A 19,489-nucleotide genomic window follows, 5' to 3' on the forward strand; every position below is an offset into this window, starting at 1 on the left:
CCGAAGGGTGAAGCGCGAGCGCATTTCGTGACAAAAAATGTCAAAATATTCCATTCCCGTACTTCGAAGCATGTCAAACGCTGTTTAAAATCTATTTTTATGCTATTTTTCTCGTAAAATAGCGATAATATTCCAACCGGGCGACGTTGTATTCATTCAAAGACTGAAAAAAAACATGGAGTCGTCTCGTGGACGCGCATCTCCAGTGTCATTGTTCCCTGCCTGACCACTCACAAAAACTCCTGCTGTTTTTCGCCCAGAGACTGCAGAGACGTCATTCCGCTTTCTGAGAGCCAATGGAAGCCTTAGAAAATGTCACGTTACTGCAGAGATGCTATATTTTTGATAGAGATGCCACAGAAGGAGAACAAATTGTCAGACAGGGCACTTCCTGTATGGAATCTTCTCAGGTTTTGGCCTGCCATATGAGTTCTGTTATACTCACAGACACCATTCAAACAGTTTTAGAAACGTTAGTGTTTTCTATCCAAATCTACTAATTATATGCATATTCTCGTTTCTGGGCAAGAGTAGTAACCAGTTTAAATCGGGTACGTTTTTTATCCGGCCGTGCAAATACTGCCCCCTAGCCCCAACAGGTTAACTAGGCAAAATGCTAGCCTGCCTTTTATTGGTTATGATTAGTGTGTACAATGTACATTAGGGCTACATTACTTCACTTTAACATTTTAAGGCAATCTTTTGAGGATACGAAGTGCCAAACTCTCCGGGAACTCAGAGTAAAAACCACAGAAAAAAATAGCAAGTATCTTTTGGATCCCCTGCTGTGGATGTTTTGGTTATAAAGATAAGTTCTGAATCATGTGAACAATTAGCTCTAATTGAATCACCTTGCAATCACATGGAAGGGGTCTTGTTACATAAGAAGGCTCTTGTTCATTTTTTTCCCTTGAGGCCCCCACACCATAGGCCCCCACACCGGCCCTTTTTTCCCCTTGAGGCCCCCACACCGGCCCTTTTTTACCCTTGAGGCCCCCACACCAACCCATTCACATTTTGTGCAAAAAAAAGTTTAGACAGGCCCACTGGGCTAAAAATGGACCAGCCCATCTGGCATTTGCACAAAATGCTAGATGACCAGTTCACCCCTGCTCATGCTTGACTGGTAGCAGGAGTAGAGTCAGCATAGGAGATTGTGGGTGGCAGCAGTAGACTGGCAGGTAGCGATAGGGCTCTGTTAATTGTGTCATTGTCTCCTGGTTGAAAGGAGGGTGGCACAGCACCAATCTCTCCTCTGTGTTTGATAAGGAGGACAATGCAGCTGATTGCCAGGGTTGTCAGGACAGGGCTAATCATGCATGACGATATGCCATACTCTGCCAATCTGGGATGTTTAACTTCTATGTAGAGACAATGGAGAGTATGGGTTTACATTGCTATGGCCATACACATGACATAAAGCTTAAAGAGCAAATATAAGATTTGCATAATGTGTTCTTAAAAAAAAAAATCTTTAAGGTCTATCCAATGGTTTCTTCAAAGTTTTATAAAAAGGGAAGCACTGCAGCAAAAAGGGAAAGAGGTGTAATACAGTATGTTCTGTACTGTACTGTGGAAGCAGATGATACATGCTCATTTAAAGCACAAAACAGCCTTAAATATATCCCTTATCTGGTCTTACTTCAAAGGAAGCTTATGCTGGCTTCCAACCACTGCAAACGACAATAAGTAATGACTAACATCGCAAGCATTTTTGTTGCAATTAACAAACCTCAGCCAATGGGAATACAGAAATCAAAAAATGCAGAAATAACCATTCCTGAATGCAGCTAATCTTATTAATACATTAATGTTCCAATGTTTTTATCTGTTTGGAGACGCTGCGTGATATTAGGAACCCAGATACATTTCTGGCACGTGGGATAATGCAGAGAAGTTAGAGGTAGGACTGTAGATGGGCAGGAGTGTAATCGTGGTTGCTTGAAGGGATGACCTGTTTCATGAGGCTGCCCCCATCTCACTTAACGGTCCCTGGCAATGTCTGCCTTCCACTGACAAAGGCGCCAGCATGCACAGGGCCAGGGATAGGACCATTTGGATGGTACTGTAGCTGCAGTCAGGTGCAGGCAGTCAACACGAGGCACGGCTGGTGACAGTCCATTATGTTTGATTGATCCAACCCTGCAATCCAAGTGCTGCAGCCCCAACTCCAACCAGGTCTAGCAATTCCATACAAATATGCATCATTTGATCATCTTAAACGATAAGGCTTTTGTTTCTAAGGTATTTCTTAAGGATAATAGGGTGCTCATATTTTGGTCATTTAAACCTATACTACGATGTGAATGTAGTTACCTTTAGCACCTGAAACTCTGGAATGAAAGGCAGGGGCTGAAATAGCAGCTGGTTGGAAGGAGCACAGATTTGATGCCTAATCACTTTGGAGAGAAAGGTTTTTCTGCTCCTATAACAGAAATAATGGCTTTGCATGCTGAAGTCTGTCTAGCACCATTTTCCTGCTGTGGCATGAGGCACATTGGCGATCATATCAGTTTGTCAAGGCGAATCTATCTGGATGAGACCGATGGACGGGGACATGGGTCCTGGCCCCCCTCACAGAGGTACTCCACCCTGTACTCCGGAGAGGCAGCAATATTGTGCCGGGCTCACTCAGGGACGTGTGTAATCTTCTCAGGAGATTACATACTCCCCCTCAGTCCCCCTATTGCTCTTACTTTGCTCAGGCATCCTGTCTTCTCAACCAACGTTTCTTTAGGGGCTTCATATACTGCATACATAACATATGTTATGATTCAGTAATACATTATTTTATTTTGTTAAGTCTTTGGGACATATGGCAGGCAGCACAACCTCTTTAAATGTATATTATTGGCTGACTGAAGTTAGAGGTGCCAAAGCACCACTATAACTATTGTTAGATTAGTTATAGCTGTTGACATTCTCATGACAGAGGACCTGTCGGGTTATTCCCTGTTGCCATACCGCTCAGTCACTCATGATGTCTGCAAATGTAATGTCAGTCTCCACCTCAGGCAAATCTGTTAGGGAGGTGGCTGGGAGCTGTGTTTCCAATTTACACCCTTCTCCCTTCTTTCATCAGTCTCGGAATAGCTCAGCAACCCTATCCCAACGGGAGATGGAATTATGTTCCAAATAACAAGTTGTTAACAAAAAGTATTTTGCAGTTTTGTAAGAGGATAACTGTGATATATGTTCACCACAGAGAGTACATTTATCTGATGACAATCTTCCAATCTTCAACATATTATCTTTATTTTTTACAGATACAGTGCTTTTTTATTGATGATGTTGTTTTCTACGACCATACTGAATCAGCCGTACTGCCTAACAATGCAACCAGATGACCTATATGATCATGTAATTCCATTGAGAATATTATATCATTTATATGGAAAAATCACTCTCAGGCATTGTATTGATGTTCTCAAGATGTCTCTCCTTGATCCTTGCATGTAGCCATGTTTTCTGTGCACAGCTGTGAGTCACAGCTGTCTTTACACTGAGTCGATTCCAACCCCTCTACCGCAGCCCGGGACCGAGGGCAAGACATCTGTAGTACAGTCACTCATTGCGAGGCCTCCTCCATTAGTCACATATCATAAACAAACAAATAAACACACCAATAAAAACACAAACAGGAGTGGATGAATCATGCAAAGAGCACTTGAAAACAGAACAGTGTGCATGTGTCCACTCCCTGTGTGTTATCACATCTGATGGTGGGGGTTTGATATTGCTGGAGAAACTACTAGGATACTTGGGTGCACTCGTACGTGTCTAAGTAGAGTTGTTTTTGTTGTAGTCTTGCATAAACAATGTATAACTAGTACTAGAATGTACTAGAATGTACTCTCACAAAGCCAAAGGTCAATGCTGTCGTGGGGAACCATATCTTGAGTAGGCTACCCTCGTCTTACCCTCTGAAACTGGATCATTTCTGTCTTAACTTATAACAATGTTTCTCTTTTTCTTCTCCATCTCCCTCCTCTCCTCCACAGATGTACATCCAGACCACGACTCTGACCATCTCCGTGAGCCTGAGTGCCTCTGTGTCTCTGGGGATGCTCTACATGCCCAAGGTCTACGTGGTCCTCTTCCACCCGGAGCAGAACGTTCCCAAGCGCAAGCGAAGCCTCAAGGCTGTGGTCACCGCGGCCACCATGTCCAACAAGTTCCCCACTAAGGGCGGCCTCCGGCCCAACGGAGAGGCCAAGTCTGAGCTGTGTGAAAGCCTGGAGACACAAGGTTAGCACAAAGGACCTTGGGTTAGGGATGGAGCAAGAAGGGAATAGAGATCAGGGAGGAGAGAGGAAATAAGGACACATGTTTAGTTATTACAGCACTCTGTCCTTGAGTTTATGCCTTAAAGTCATTGAGTAATTTCGAGGGGAAATTATTGGGCTATAAAAATGAAAAACAATCCTCGCTTTTATGTAAACATAATTGATTTCATTGTTATTTTACACCTCAACAGCTTTGGGAAATTAGCTGGTGTTATTTTCAGGATGCAGGGAATTGGAAGGGCATTTTTTTTCCTGCCAACCCGTGTGGCATTAAGCATCGGCTGATGCTCTAAAATCTGGTACTGTCTTCAAGCAGGACATAAAGAGCAGAACAGGGTGATGTGGATCGATAGGAAAGGCTTCATATTCAGGCGTCATACTGTAGAGCTGGCCAGGTGTATTAACTCTCCAGCCTCCAGCCATTTCATTGGTGCAATAGCAGTCAGGATTATTGCTCCAACACTTCAGCTCCATCCGACAGTAACACAGCTGCCGTGGGCAGAATGAGCAAATGCCGTAATTGTAAAAACATGTATTGCAAATCATGGGGAAATAATTAGATTTATGGATAGTCACACTCATTCATCCAGACAGAATGATGTTTCCCTGTATCTAATGCATCATCAGTAAATATTCCCATCACCTTTGGAGAATCAAAGCCAATGTTGTGAACATGTTTGGAATTCTTGATTATAGTGCTATTTGAAATATCCAGTTGCACTTTCTCTGAATGTAGATGCTTCCCCAACTTCACAGTCTGACACCTATACTATGACCCCTCTGGCCCAAGCCAAGGGACTAACAGCTGCTCTTTGTGCTTGTGTGTCAGACTGTGATGAGGGAGGGGATCCCTGTGAGAGACTTTAGACACACAGGTAACGGATGGAGAGCCTCTATCAACTTGCCTCTATCACTGACCACGTTTTACCCCATTTACTTTGTGCTAATGTTCAGTTGGATCCTATGCCTGCCTAAGCTATGTTTGCACTAAAACTCACCCACAGCTATAGCACCTTAGATTGTGTCAGACAGTTCTCACGCTCACATACACACCCTTGACACACAGACGTTGATGTCGGTAGACAATGTTGGCGTGTTGTACTGCAAATGGCCTGAGAGCGTGGTAACAGCGTGATGGCAGCCGATGTGGGGAGATGACACCACTCTGGGCTGAATGCGGGGGACAAGTGATAGCCGTGCGTCCCGTGTAATTTGTTTCCCATGTTGACAAACGGAGGAATTTTCTGTAATTGCTGTAAAACAACAATAAGAGGGGGTAGAAGGGCAAAGACAGATGGATCTGCCAGCTCCAATTCTTTCTGGACCATCTATTTTTTATCTTGGCCTCGGAGCGCATAAATATTTAAATAAGGTTCATTTATCAGTGCTGCTCTGGGAGAGGTTCTGGGTGGAATGCCCCCCACTATACATCCCTTCCCTCCAGTACCGTTGCCCTCCAACCACCCAAGCTGTCAGCAGTCGGCGCTCAGATTTATCCGCTCTGACTCACACAATCAGCGAATGCTGTTGTGGACAAGATTGGCAGATTTGTGTGGCGATTACACTGCAGAATGAGCAAGCTGATGACGGTGATATTTAGAGAGGACACACCATACGTACACACATACATAAATGTGTGTGTGTGTGTGTATTGCAGGTAGAGACATATGGTAATGTTGGGTCACAGCATGTTAGGACACTGCCAGCACTGGTCTCTCAGTCCACTGATGGCTGTTATGCCCTAAGGCTATCTCCCCTGGATTGTCTGTCCATGGCTGTGACACCAAAGCCAATCCGAAAGCTGCTAAACCATATTCAAATGTATATTTTCTCAGGAATGACAACTAATATCGGTCACTTCAGGTTAAAAGACGTGAACATTTTGTAAACTTTATACAGTATCTCGCACATCTGGTAATTGAGTTATACAATGTTCACCATGTACTACAAAGACACATATTGTATTCTATTGCTCAATGTTATCACAATTCTAAAAGACGTGCTTTTCTTCAATGGTGTTATGTCTATCGACATGGTGCCGCTGCATGCTTTGCTTGGTGCACAGAGATCTGCATGTAGTTACGGAGCCTTGCATTTGAATGAGTACTATTGCATCACATACTACTGTATACTGTTTGTTAAACTAACTAACAGCTGCAAAGGATACTTTACCATGAAATAGTCTTCACTTATAGGTGAAGTTGCAATTACTGGTTACAATTTGTATTTTAAAGTCAATTCCAGGACTATATATATCCATGTGGAGACATGTTACAACAGCATCCTGATAAGGAATCCAATATTAGTTGTGTTACTAGCCGCATCCACATCTGTACCCTGCTCTGCCCGACTTTGCATCAGATCAAGGAAATCTGCATTTATCTGCAATTTACAGTTGGCAACACATTTCTCAGGAAGTGAAATCATTATTTTAATACTAACCACAAAACATGAACATTTTACTCACTGCTTGCTATTCATATCAATTACCCTCTTTCACTGTTGGTTCCACCTGTACTCCCTGGTGACACTTGGGTCTGATAAAGTCGTGCATAAATAGAACCTGTGCAAGCAATCACCTTAATGGACTGGAAGATGAGCCCTTGACAGATGCTTAAATTAGCCTTTAATGAATTGCCAACATCTTCATCCACATCTTTTCCTTCCTGTCTTTTCTCTCTCTTCCTCTCTCATGACCCTATTCACAGCATTGGCCTCCAAGCAGACATACATCAGCTACAGTAACCATGCCATCTAAGAAACAGACAGTGGAGACCCGGCTCAGAAGCAACAACCTGCGTGTGGAATGAACGAACACCAGAACTGGAGCACCAAGATGCAAAAGCAGTGGGAAATGGGGAGAAATGAGAATAATCATTCAACATATTGAACGGATGTAAGTATTTTCAAGAGGACCAGTCAATGCAAGGCTATTGAATGCCAAACAAAAGCAGTGGGAAGGTTTCTAGGGGGGTGGGGAGGTGCGGGTTTCAGGCAGATATGACAGTGATGTCTCCCCATCCCCTTTGTCACATGTCACAGAGACATCAGACAGTCACATTTCCAAATTAAGTCAGTGTTTTCCTTCTGGAGTTTATAGAACAGCTTTTCTCTTCTGGTGTTTTGTATGAAGCTGATTAACACACTGGCTAACTCCCTGACAAACACCCTGTTCTGTAGTGAATTGAGTTTTCTCTCTGTGTGCAGCGGTGTTGTATCTCTCTCTACCAGTAGTAATGTGCAATTATTTGCTTCCCCTTCTTCTCTGTCCTTTCCAATGAGGGTGAAAGGCTGAACACAATATCTAATTTGTCAATAAGACAAATCTGTCAAAAGAAGTATGTATAAGCAGATGAAAAAGCATGTTATTGCTGTGGGTTTGTCTTCGTTCAAGCCCCCAAAAAACTAAATATTAACCCTCAGGCTCTGTAACATTTACATTATGTTGTCATCATTTTAATGAAGGTCATAGTTGTGAAACAGAGAAAACAAATATGCAACTTTCCAACATCGGAATATTCATTGTTACAGCATGGGTCCAATAAATGTTTCCTTACCATCGTGGACAGTACATAAATATATCAGTGGGTTTTCCCAGATGATGGCTATACCATATCTGACACTATCTTTATGGTCCTTGTGTACAGTCCTAGAGCATGCCTGTGGGAGCATAATATGTACTGTGCTGTGTTGTCAAAATCTATAGAATGCAACATGTGAGAGGATTGCGGTTCAATAGTCCCAGTGGCGTTATCATTGTGGACTATTACACACGTGTTAACTTTTGCAGATGAACGCAGATAAAAATACGAGAAACAGCCATAAGAATTAGCTAACAAGTAAATGCATTGTATGTACTCCACATCCTATTTTTCTGTGAAATACAGCCTCAACACTACAGCCCATAGACAGCTGAAGTGCAATGCTTCACTGCATCCAAGCTGGCATCATTACATGTGAGAAGATCCTTTCATGGTCTTGTTCCATTAGAAGTTCCATCTCAACATGTGACGAATTTGGAATCTGTACCAGAAATGTCTAACATAACATATAGGCATTTGATGGCACGTAACACACTCTTTGGAGCATCAGCAGTGTTCTCCATCCAGTGTTCACCATCCTTAGTTATGTTATTGACTCTTTTGCAAGGCACCTGTGATTTCAGTAAAAGCGCTTGTTCCTTTCATGTTACTCAGAGAGAGGAAGTCGCTCCAAATCCACAAGTGAATTAACTTTAAGAGTAAGCCTATCCCTGCCAGCTCAATAGAGGAAACCACTGCATAAAAATAACAACAAACAGAGCTCTCATCTCCTTCTGTATTGTGTCATGGATCCAATGTTGTTAGTCATACTGTGTTGTTAGCCTAATTTCATCATTCCATTTCTGGAAAAGTACTCAGCATTAATGTTATAGTATCAAAGCCAGTCAATTAATATAGTAAGAAATAGATTGGCAAGATGCTGTGTCACAGCCATTCATATCATGATGTGAATAGCCATTGGAGAAATGATCCAATAAGCTCCAGAACGAAAACTACTGTAAAAAAAAAGAAAAGATAAATAAGATTGGAGAGAGGACAACCCTGTCTGTTAATTTATGATTCTCAGCTCTCCGCTTCAACAAAGATCCCAGATGTTGCAGCAAAATAAAATGTTTGTATTTTTCATTGTTTAAAGATAAGGTGTTGTCTGATTGTTTGTGTTTGTGAATATGATGATTTACTGCTTTTTGCCTCCAATTCATCTCATTTTTTCCAACACTTTGTCCGTGTTGCAAAATAGTGTGTAAGTGCTGAATGGCAAGTTAATGTACGTTATTAAAAATTGATTGATCATGTCTGCTTTATGTACTGACCTATTAAAAAAGAAAAAAAAGAGAAGAAAAAATACAGTGCCTGGATATTTATGAATTATCTATAGAAAACATGAAAATGTGTAGAGCATGTCAATTTTTATACAAGATATTTCTAATAAAATACTGTTTTGCAAAAAAATGAAACTGTTGCTTTTTTTTTATTGTTAAGGTCAGAATTTGACATGTTATTGATTACCTTGTCTCTGGGGAAATCATAGTACTCTTGGAGTCCAAGAGATAGGGATATAGAGCCCAAGAGATGTGGGGAGAGCTTTTTACTTGAGCCAGTTGGAACAAATCATCATTAGTATTCTCTATCTGCAGGACATACTGTACAGTACTGTAGTGAAGACAATACACAGGCAGGGGGGGCAACAAGCTTGCCCTAGCACCACCCCTGCAGCGTTCAGGAATGCTAACCTCCTACTGTAGCCCAACAGAAACAGCCATTAAAACCCCAGCCTTCATGCCTTGTTTTTTTTTCTTCAGTTTAAAGGGATGTCACTTCTATTATAGACAATGTGGTCAAATGTGATCACTGAAAATGTATTCAAATTCCAAAAGTGTTCTTTGAGTGGAGAGAAGGATCTCTACTTTCCCACAACCCCCACTACCCCACACAAAAATGAATTATAACAGAAAAACAAGTCTAAGTCGAATATTGTGAAATTAAGGATTTTGCGAGCGGGCATGGTGATTAATCACGTTAGTAAAAATGGCAGGAGAATAAAGAGATCCATTGCACCAGCTCTGTTATTTCATACCATTGTTTTCATTGCCTAATAATTCTTGATATTTACTTGTGAGACCAAGATCAATTAGCACATAGTGTAAGATAGTTCAGTTACCCAGTCTTGTTCAGTTGAACTGTATCCTGTTCCAATCATAAATAGTAGTTTACATATGCAGATCACAATATGTAAGGCGATTTAAAAAATACAAATGTTTTTACATAAAAGCTAAGGAAAATAATAGCCTGAAGACATTGACACTGACAGTGCTCACTCTTCAGTGTCAAAGAACAGCTAAGGCAAGTGTTATTCTATAACTGAGAGGGATGACATACAGTACCACATGCTGTATCTGTCAGTAAGAAACACATGTTGTAGTTTTCATCTGTTGTGTTGTTTTATCATGTGTCTAACATCGACATAAAACTAATCTGAAGCTATATTGTATACATTTTCATATGACATATAGAAAAGAAAGAATAAGTAATGAATCTCTTTTACATGGTGAATCCTTGTTGGTATTAAAGGAACAGATAGGGAATTCTAACTACTGCATGTTTAAGATGCCACCTGGGGGAATAGTCCTTGTTGGTGAATTTCCACATTCAAATCAGACAGCATATCCCATCCAGGCATTTGCATGGCCTTGGGCCAAATCTGAGCCTTTGCAACATACTGATACTGGCAACGCTCATAATATTGCACATCGTCATTTCCACTGTTGAATCATAAAAGCCATGTAGTCTGCCAAGGGAAATGTTGTCAGGGGGATTGCTAGAAAGATGAATGGATGTTACCATCTGCCAGAGATAGAAAACGAAAAAGTGGAAGGGATTGAGGTGGATTTACTGAAAGACTGTAGAGCTCCTCAAGGCCAAGCCAGTGCTGGGGCTTTGCTACATGGTGAATGCTAAGCATACTTAGTCGTGCTCTTTTGACCACAGTACAACAACTACTGTATAGTACAACATGAATACAAATCAGACACCATCACGCATCATGAGTGACAACACAATGTTTCACACATACAGAGAACTGAAAGATAAAGGATAAGAACAAAGGGTGTTGAATTAAACCCTTAATCTTACACCAGATCGGCTACAGATCAATACTGTAGATTCCCCAGCCTAACAAGAAGTGGGAAGATGTAATTCCATCCATAAAAGCTGTCAGGGTTATGTGATGGCACCGATGAAAGGCAGCTCTGACAAAAACACCTGTCCATAGCAAATATGTTTCAGCCTCTAAATGTGTCTTCAGAGTGATCAATGAATAGACTGTATCATTGGTCTTCTGGTGGGTCTCTATATCTGAGTGGGAAAAAACAGAAATATATGAAACATCAGAAGAATTGGAATTACTATGAAAATAGCTCAGTTGTTAATCTCTAAATTCAAAATTCTCCAATAGAAAATGCCTGCATTCTCCACCATATCTGGTGGTGCTGCCATAACTGCATATTCCAATAAGGTGTACGAATAACACTTGAGCAGCTAACACATGGGGCTCCAGGGAAGATGGTGAGAAGCACAAAGGAAATAAAATTAACTTTTGCATTGATTAAACATTTCCCAAAAAGAGAATGTCTCCAATGCAGACCTTGGCAGAAAATAGTTGTACTTTGTAGTTTATTTGAAAATACCAACTTTTCAAATACTAGAGGTAGATAAATATAGCTTATATAGAGTTTAATTTAAAAGGTAATTATTTTCTTTGATATTTAAATACAGGTCTCAGAAAACCAAATCATATTTGGAGGTATTTGAATATATTGTATGCACGTTTTTGAAAACAAAAAAATACTTAACTTCTTCGGGGTAGGGGGCAGTATTCGGAGGTTTAGATGACTGAGGTGCCCAAAGTAAACTGCCTGTTACTCGGGCCCAGAAGCTAGGATATGCATATAATTGGTAGCATTGGATAGACAACACTCTGTTAAAATATTGTCTGTGGGCATAACAGAACTGATTTGGCAGGCGAAATCCCGAGGACAATCCATCCAGGAATTTATTTTTCTTAGGTCATTGGACTTTTCAATGCTTTTCTATGGGAAAGTCTAATAATTAGGACCCAGATTGCAGTTCCTATGGCTTCCACTAGATGTCAACAGTCTTTAGAAACTGTTTCAAACTTGTTTTTTGAAAAATGAAGAAGTATTCCTATTCTTTCGAAGTATCACTCAGAAGGACTCTAGTCTTTTTGCGCGCGTGAATGAGTGCGCGCTCCATGTTCTTTTTCTCCGGTATTGAACACAGTATATTCCATCTTAAATTGTATTGATTATTTACATATTAGGGTACCTGAGGTTGGATTAGAAACATTGCTTGAATTGTTTGGACGAAGTTTACAGGTAACTTTTTAGATTATTTTGTAGGCATGTTGGGTGAGTTGGAACAGGTGGATTTCTGAATCAAACTCGCGGACATATTTGGGACATAAAGAAGGACTTTATCAAACAAAATGACCATTCATTGTGTAACTGGGACCCTTTGGATTGCAAAAAGATGAAGATCTTCAAAGGTAAGTGATTTATTTTATTGCTATTTTTGAGTTTTTTGACACCTGTGTAGGTTATGAATTTATGTTAATGCAGGAAGTAGGTGAGACGCTGTCCTCAGACGATCAAATGCTATGCTTTCACCATAAAGCCTTTTGTAAATCGGACAAAGCGGTTCGATTACCAAGATTCTAAGCTAAAGAATGGTGTATAACACTTGTATTTTCATGAATGTTTAAAATTACTACTTTTGTATTTTGAATTTCACGCTCTGCAATTTCACTGGATGTTGGCCAGGTGGGACACTACCGTCCCACCTGCCCCAAAGAGGTTTTAATCGCTGCCAAACATTTGATGAAGAACCAAAAAATACAATAGTTAGTTGAAATAGTCAAAATATATGATCAAAAGCACATGGTTTGGAGGGCTCTCAGATATGAATCTTATAGCCTAGAATTAAATACACGAGGGACATGGAATCACTTCAATATTAGAGTACAAAACTTTAGCAGCTTCAAAATGACTAACAAATATATTTTCATAATGAGTGAGACATAAGGTAACCTGGTAAGCGATGGTTGAAATAGCAGCGCTGAGGAGGGCATGTGTCTTGCAGGTTCCTGCTCAACTTTGCTATTTTATGACGGTTCTTCGGTTAATTATGACTTTTTTGCTCAGAATGTTTGTGCAATAATTTCCCATGGCTGTCAAACACATCTGGATCATGATTCGGAAGCTAGACACTTATCTCAGTCTCCAGATCTGGAATACTACATTTGCTCCCTGCACAGCAGGCAAACCTGATGCTGCTGACCAAGATGACCAAAGGCAACACCGGTGATGAAGAAGAGGAAGGGAAAGGGGGCCTTCAAGTTAAGCTGAAAAGACGGGCTACAGGCATTGGCGGACTTACCATTAGACAGAAAAGACAATTATCTTAGGCCTCATACAATCAAAGGCTGGGCATATATACAGTATCAGTCAAAAGGTTGGACACACCTACTCAAGGGTTTTTCTTTATTTTTACTATTTTCTACATTGTAGAATAATAGTGAAGACATCAAAACTATGAAATAACTCATGTAGTAACCAAAAAAGTGTTAAACAAATGAAAATATATTTTAGATTTTAGATTCTTCAAAGTTCTTTGCCTTGATGACAGATTTGCACACTCTTGGCATTCTCTCAACCAGCTTCACCTGGAATGCTTTTCCAACCGTCTTGAAGGAGTTCCCACATATGCTGAGCACTTGTTGGCTGCTTTTCCTTCACTCCAACTCATCCCAAACCATCTCAATTGGGTTGAGTTTGAGTGATTGTGGAGGCCAGGTCATCTGATGCAGCACTCCATCACTCTCCTTCCTGGTCAAATAGCCCTTACACAGCCTGGAGGTGTGTTGGGTCATTGTCTTGTTGAAAAACAAATGATAGTCCCACTAAGCGCAAACCAGATGTGATAGCGTATTGCTGCAGAATGCTGTGGTAGCCATGCTAGTTAAGTGTGCCTTGAATTCTAAATTAATCACAGACAGTGTCACCAGCAAACACCCCACACCATCACACCTCCTCCGCCATGCTTCACGGTGGGAACCGCACATGCAGACAACATCCACTCACCTACTTTGCGTCTCACAAAGACATGGCGGTTGGAACCAAAAATCTCAAATTTGGACTCATCAGACCAAAGAACAGATTTCCATCGTGTTTTTTTGCCCAAGCAAGTCTCTTATTATTATTGGTGTCCTTTAGTAGAGGTTTCTTTGCAGCAATTTGACCACAAAGGCCTGATTCACACAGTCTCTTCTGAACAGTTGATGTTGAGATGTGTCTGTTACTTGAACTCTGTGAAGCATTTATTTGGGCTGCAATTTCTGAGGTGCAGTTAACTCTAATGAACTTATCCTCTGCAGCAGAGGTTACTCTGTGTCTTACTTTCCGGTGGCAGTCCTCATGAGAGTCAGTTTCATCATAGCGTTTGACGGTTTTTGCGACTGCACTTGAAGAAACGTTCAAAGTTCTTGAAATGTTCCGGATTGACTGACCATGTCTTAAAGGAATGATGGACTGTTGTTTCTCTTTGCTTATTTGAGCTGTTCTTGCCATAATAGTGACTTGTTCGTTCACCAAATAGGGCTATCTTCTGTATACCACCCCTAGCTTGTTACAACACAACTGATTGGCTCAAACGCATTAATTCCACAAATTAACATTTAACAAGGCACACCTGTCAATTGAAATGCATTCCAGGTGACTACCTCATGAAGCTGGTTGAGAGAATGCCAAGTGTGTGCAAAGCTGTCATCAAGGCAAAGGGTGGCTACTTTGAATAATCTCAAGTATAAAATATATTTTGATTTGTTTAACACTTTTTTTGGTTACTACATGATTCTATATGTGTTATTTGTTGACTTCAGGAAGCAAAGGAGGTGTCTGCAGTCTACAGTAGAGAGACTCAGAATATTTAAGTTCCTCAGCATCCACATCACAGAGGACTTCACACCACCACGCTTGTCAAGAGCACGCAATAGCTCTCTACTTCGTAAGACGTCCTCTCCAAATACTAGCACTGCACAATCGAGAGCGTCCTGACCGGTTGCATCACGGCCTGGTATGGGAATTTCTCCATCCACGACCCTCCAGCGGGTCTTAGGTACATTACATCACTGGGACCGTGCACCCACCCACAACATCTACTGGAAACAGTGCCTGAGGAAGGCCGGCAGCATCATCAAGGACCCCACACACCCCAGCCACAAGCTGTTCACTCCCATATGGTATTGGAGCCTGAGGTCTGATGCCAACAGGCTCATAGACAGCTTCTATCGACAAGCCATCAGACTGCTGAACACTTGAACTGGACTCACCACCTGCACTGACTCTCTGCACCTTAGCACACATGCCATCACTCACACACACACACACTTGAAACTAACACTTGACATAAAGTTCTTATACATGTGTGGTAACTTTGTGATTATTACAATAGCAACATTGTTGATACATAGGACTTTGGAAATTGCTTTATAATTGTATAATAATGGAGTTATTACTTAAGTGGAATTAGGAACAGTCCTTATTCATCTTACACCGAACAAAAATATAAACGCAACAGGTAACGTGTTGGTCCATGTTTCATGAGCTGAAATATAAGATTTTCCATTCGCACGTAAAGCTTATCTCTGTGCACACATTTGTTAACATCCCTGTTAGTGAGCATTTCTCTTTTGCGAAGATAATCCATCTACCTAACAGGTGTGCAATATCAAGAAGGTGATTAACCTCTCTAGGGTAGGTGGCACCAAATCGTCCCACCTACGTAACAGCCAGTGTAATCCCGTGGCGCGTTATTCAAAAACCTCAAAAATGCAAAAACAATTTTTCAAACATATGACTATTTTACACCATTTTAAAGACAAGACTCTCGTTAATCTAACCACACTGTCCGATTTCAAAAAGGCTTTACAACGAAAGCAAAACATTAGATTATGTCAGCAGAGTACCCAGCCAAAAATAATCAGACACCCATTTTTCAAGCTAGCATATAATGTCACATAAACCCAAACCACAGCTAAATGCAGCACTAACCTTTGATGATCTTCATCAGATGACAACCCTAGGACATTATGTTATACAATACATGCATGTTTTGTTCAATCAAGTTCATATTTATATCAAAAAACAGCTTTTTACATTAGCATGTGACTAGCATGTGACTAGCATTCCCACCGAACACTGCCGGTGAATTTACTAAATTACTCACGATAAACGTTCACAAAGAGCATAACAATTATTTTAAGAATTATAGATACAGAACTCCTTTATGCAATCGCGGTGTCCGATTTTAAAATAGCTTTTCGGTGAAAGCACATTTTGCAATATTCTCAGTAGATAGCCCGGCATCACAGGGCTAGCTATTTAGACACCCAGCAAGTTTAGCACTCACCAAAGTCAGATTTACTATAAGAAAAATGTTATTACCTTTGCTGTCTTCATCAGAATGCACTCCCAGGACTTCTACTTCAATAACAAATGTTGGTTTGGTTCAAAATAATCCATAGTTATATCCAAACAGCTGCGTTTTGTTTGTGCGTTCCAGACACTATCCGAAAGGGTAAATAAGGGTGACGAGCATGGCGCAATTCGTGACAAAAAAATTATAAATATTCCATTACCGTACTTCGAAGCATGTCAACCGCTGTTTAAAATCAATTTTTATGCCATTTTTCTCATAAAAAAGCGATAATATTCCGACCGGGAATCTGCGTTTAGGTAAACAGACGAAAGAAAATAAAGCATTCGGTCGACTCGGGCACGCGCCTAAGCCCATAGTACTCTGATCGGCCACTTGCCAAAAGCGATAATGTGTTTCAGCCAGAGGCTGCCTCGATATCGTTCAGCTTTTTCCCGGGCTCTGAGAGCCTATGGGAGCCGTAGGACGTGTCACGTTAGAGCAAAGATCCTCAGTCTTCAATAAAAAGAGCCAAGATGAAACACAACTTCTCAGACAGGCCACTTCCTGCATGGAATCTTCTCAGGTTTTGGCCTGCCATTTGAGTTCTGTTATACTCACAGACACCATTCAAACAGTTTTAGAAACTTTAGGGTGTTTTCCATCCAAAGCCAATAATTATATGCATATTCTAGTTACTGGGAGTAGTAACCAGATTAAATCGGGTACGTTTTTTATCCGGCCGTGTCAATACTGCCCCCTAGCCCTAACAGGTTAAACAGCAGGATCATTACACAGGTGCACCTTGTGCAGTGGACAATAAAAGGCCACTCTAAAATGTGCAGTTTTGTTACACAACACAATGCCACAGATTATCATGCAGACAGCAGGAATGTCTAATAAGCCGCCTCCAATGTAGTTTTAGAGAATTTGGCAGTACGTGTAACCATGCCAGCCCAGGACCTCCACATCTGGCTCCTTCACATGGGGATCGTCTGAGACCAGCCACCCGGAAGTTGATGAAACTGTGGGTTTGCACAACTGAAGAAGTTATGCACAAACTGTCAGAAATGATCTTAGGGAAGCTCATCTGCTCACCTTCGATGGCCACTGGAATGCTGGACAAGTGTGCGCTTCACAGATGAATCCCGTTTTCAACTGTACCAAGCAGATCGCAGACAGAATGTATGGTGTCGTTTGGGCAAGCAGTTTGCTGATGTTAATGTTGTTTTTTTATTATTAATTTTATTTCACCTTTATTTAACCAGTTAGGCTAGTTGAGAACAAGTTCTCATTTACAACTGCGACCTGGCCAAGATACGGGTCGAGAGCCAGACCCTGTCTCCCGGTACGAACACGGGGGCCTCACTGCGTTGGCGGTCAGCACTCCTCTTCTGCCGTCCACTGGCTTGCTTCAGAGATTCCTGGACGGCTCTCCAGGTCTCCTTGGAGCGCTGCACCCAGTCCTCCACCGCAGGAGCCTCGGTCTGGCTCTGGTGCCATGGTGCCAGGACTGGCTGTTAACCCAACACACACTGAAAAGGTGACAGGTTAGTGGAGGCATGACGAAGTGAGTTCTGGGCCAACTCAGCCCATGGAATGTACCTCGCCCACTCTCCTGGCCGGTCCTGGCAATACGACCGCAGAAACCTGCCCACCTCCTGGTTCACCCTCTCCGCCTGCCCATTACTCTCGGGGTGATAACCGGAGGTCAAGCTAACCGAGACCCCCAGATGCTCCATAAACGCCTTCCATATCCTGGACGTAAACTGGGCACACCGTAGTGCCGGAAGACGTGGGTAAATAGGGCCTCCGCAGTCTGCAGAGCCGTAGGGAGACCGGGCAACGGGAGGAGACAGCAGGACTTTGAAAACCGATCCACAATGACCAGAACCGTAGTGTTCCCCTGAGATGGAGGGAGATCAGTCAGGAAGTCCACTGACAGGTGAGACCATGGCCGTTGTGGAACGGGGAGGGGCTGTAACTTCCCTCTCGGGAGATGCCTAGGAGCCTTACTCTGAGCGCACACCGAACAGGAAGAGACGTAGAATCTCACGTCCTTAGCCAAGGTGGGCCACCAGTACTTCCCCCTGAGACCTCGCACTGTCCTCGCTACACCAGGATGACCCGAAGAGGGTAGTGTTATCACACCTTATAGATGGGGACCTGGAAGGTGGCCCAGTATCGTGCGGGGTCGAGGGGCACTGACTGACCATAGATGCCGCTGTGTAGATGATGTGAGCTTTAACAGGCCCTCCAGAGGAATTGGTCCTGAGCGTGGGCCTGGGCAGGGTCCTCAGGTCCCAGCACGTCCAGTAGCCTCTTCACAGCGTTCTCCCTCTGCAGGCACAGAGCCAGGGAAGGCCCAGAGCTCAAGTACTGGACATGGGCTTCTACACAGAGGGGTCCTAGAGGAAAACACAAGAGGAAAACTGAGCTGAGCCAATGCATTTAAAACAATATAACAATCTGTCCACTGGCCTGGTTTAGGTAGGTAGGAATACGTGAGTTGTCTGATTCTCTGCAACAGACACCAATGACACAGCTGTGCTATTGTCCAGAACCAGCACATGCAGGCCCACCACAGTGAAACCACTCCTCTGGACTTTGAGGATTTTCCCCAGAACATGGCTCCACACTCCAGGCTTGAACAGGAACAGTGTGACCAGCGGCTGGGGACCTGATGGAAACAGACAAGAGTGGAAAATAGGGTGGCTCAGTTGGTAGAGCATGGTGTTTGCAACGCCAGGGTTGTGGGTTCAATTCCCACGGGGGACCAGTACGGGGGGGAGTATGAAATGTATGCATTCACTACTGTAAGTCGCTCTGGATAAGAGCGTCTGCTAAATGACTAGAAATGTAAATGTAGTGTGTGGGCTATCTCTGCAGTAGATTGCAACTCCACCCCCTTTGGCAGTTCTATCTTGTCAGAAAATGTTATAGTTAGGGATGGACATTTCTGGGTTTTTGGTGGCCTTCCTAAGCCAGGATTCAGACACGGCTAGGACAGTGTGCTAAAGCAGTGAATAAAACAAACTTAGGGAGGAGGCTTCTAATGTTGACATGCATGAAACCAAGGCTTTTACGGTTACAGAAGTTCAACAAATGAGAGCGCCTGTGGAATGGGAGTGGAGCTAGGCACTGCAGGGTCTGGATTAACCTCTACATCAC

The 19,489-nt window shown here is 42.3% G+C and overlaps 1 protein-coding gene across 1 annotated transcript in view; it reads left to right on the forward strand.

Moving 5' to 3' along the window:
* The window catches only part of LOC106567287 (metabotropic glutamate receptor 4), a 254,325-nt gene extending 245,040 nt beyond the window's left edge, over window positions 1–9,285 (forward strand). The window contains exons 9-10 of the mRNA XM_045693162.2: window positions 4,002–4,248; window positions 6,995–9,285. Coding sequence (XP_045549118.1) covers window positions 4,002–4,248; window positions 6,995–7,044 — 297 coding nt within the window. The 3' untranslated portion in view covers window positions 7,045–9,285. The remainder of the gene's footprint in view (window positions 1–4,001; window positions 4,249–6,994) is intronic.
* The last annotated feature ends 10,204 nt before the right edge of the window (window positions 9,286–19,489 follow it).

The sequence above is a fragment of the Salmo salar genome, chromosome 13, assembly GCF_965601325.2.
Source record: "Salmo salar chromosome 13, fSalSal1, whole genome shotgun sequence".
Lineage (NCBI taxonomy): Eukaryota > Metazoa > Chordata > Actinopteri > Salmoniformes > Salmonidae > Salmo > Salmo salar.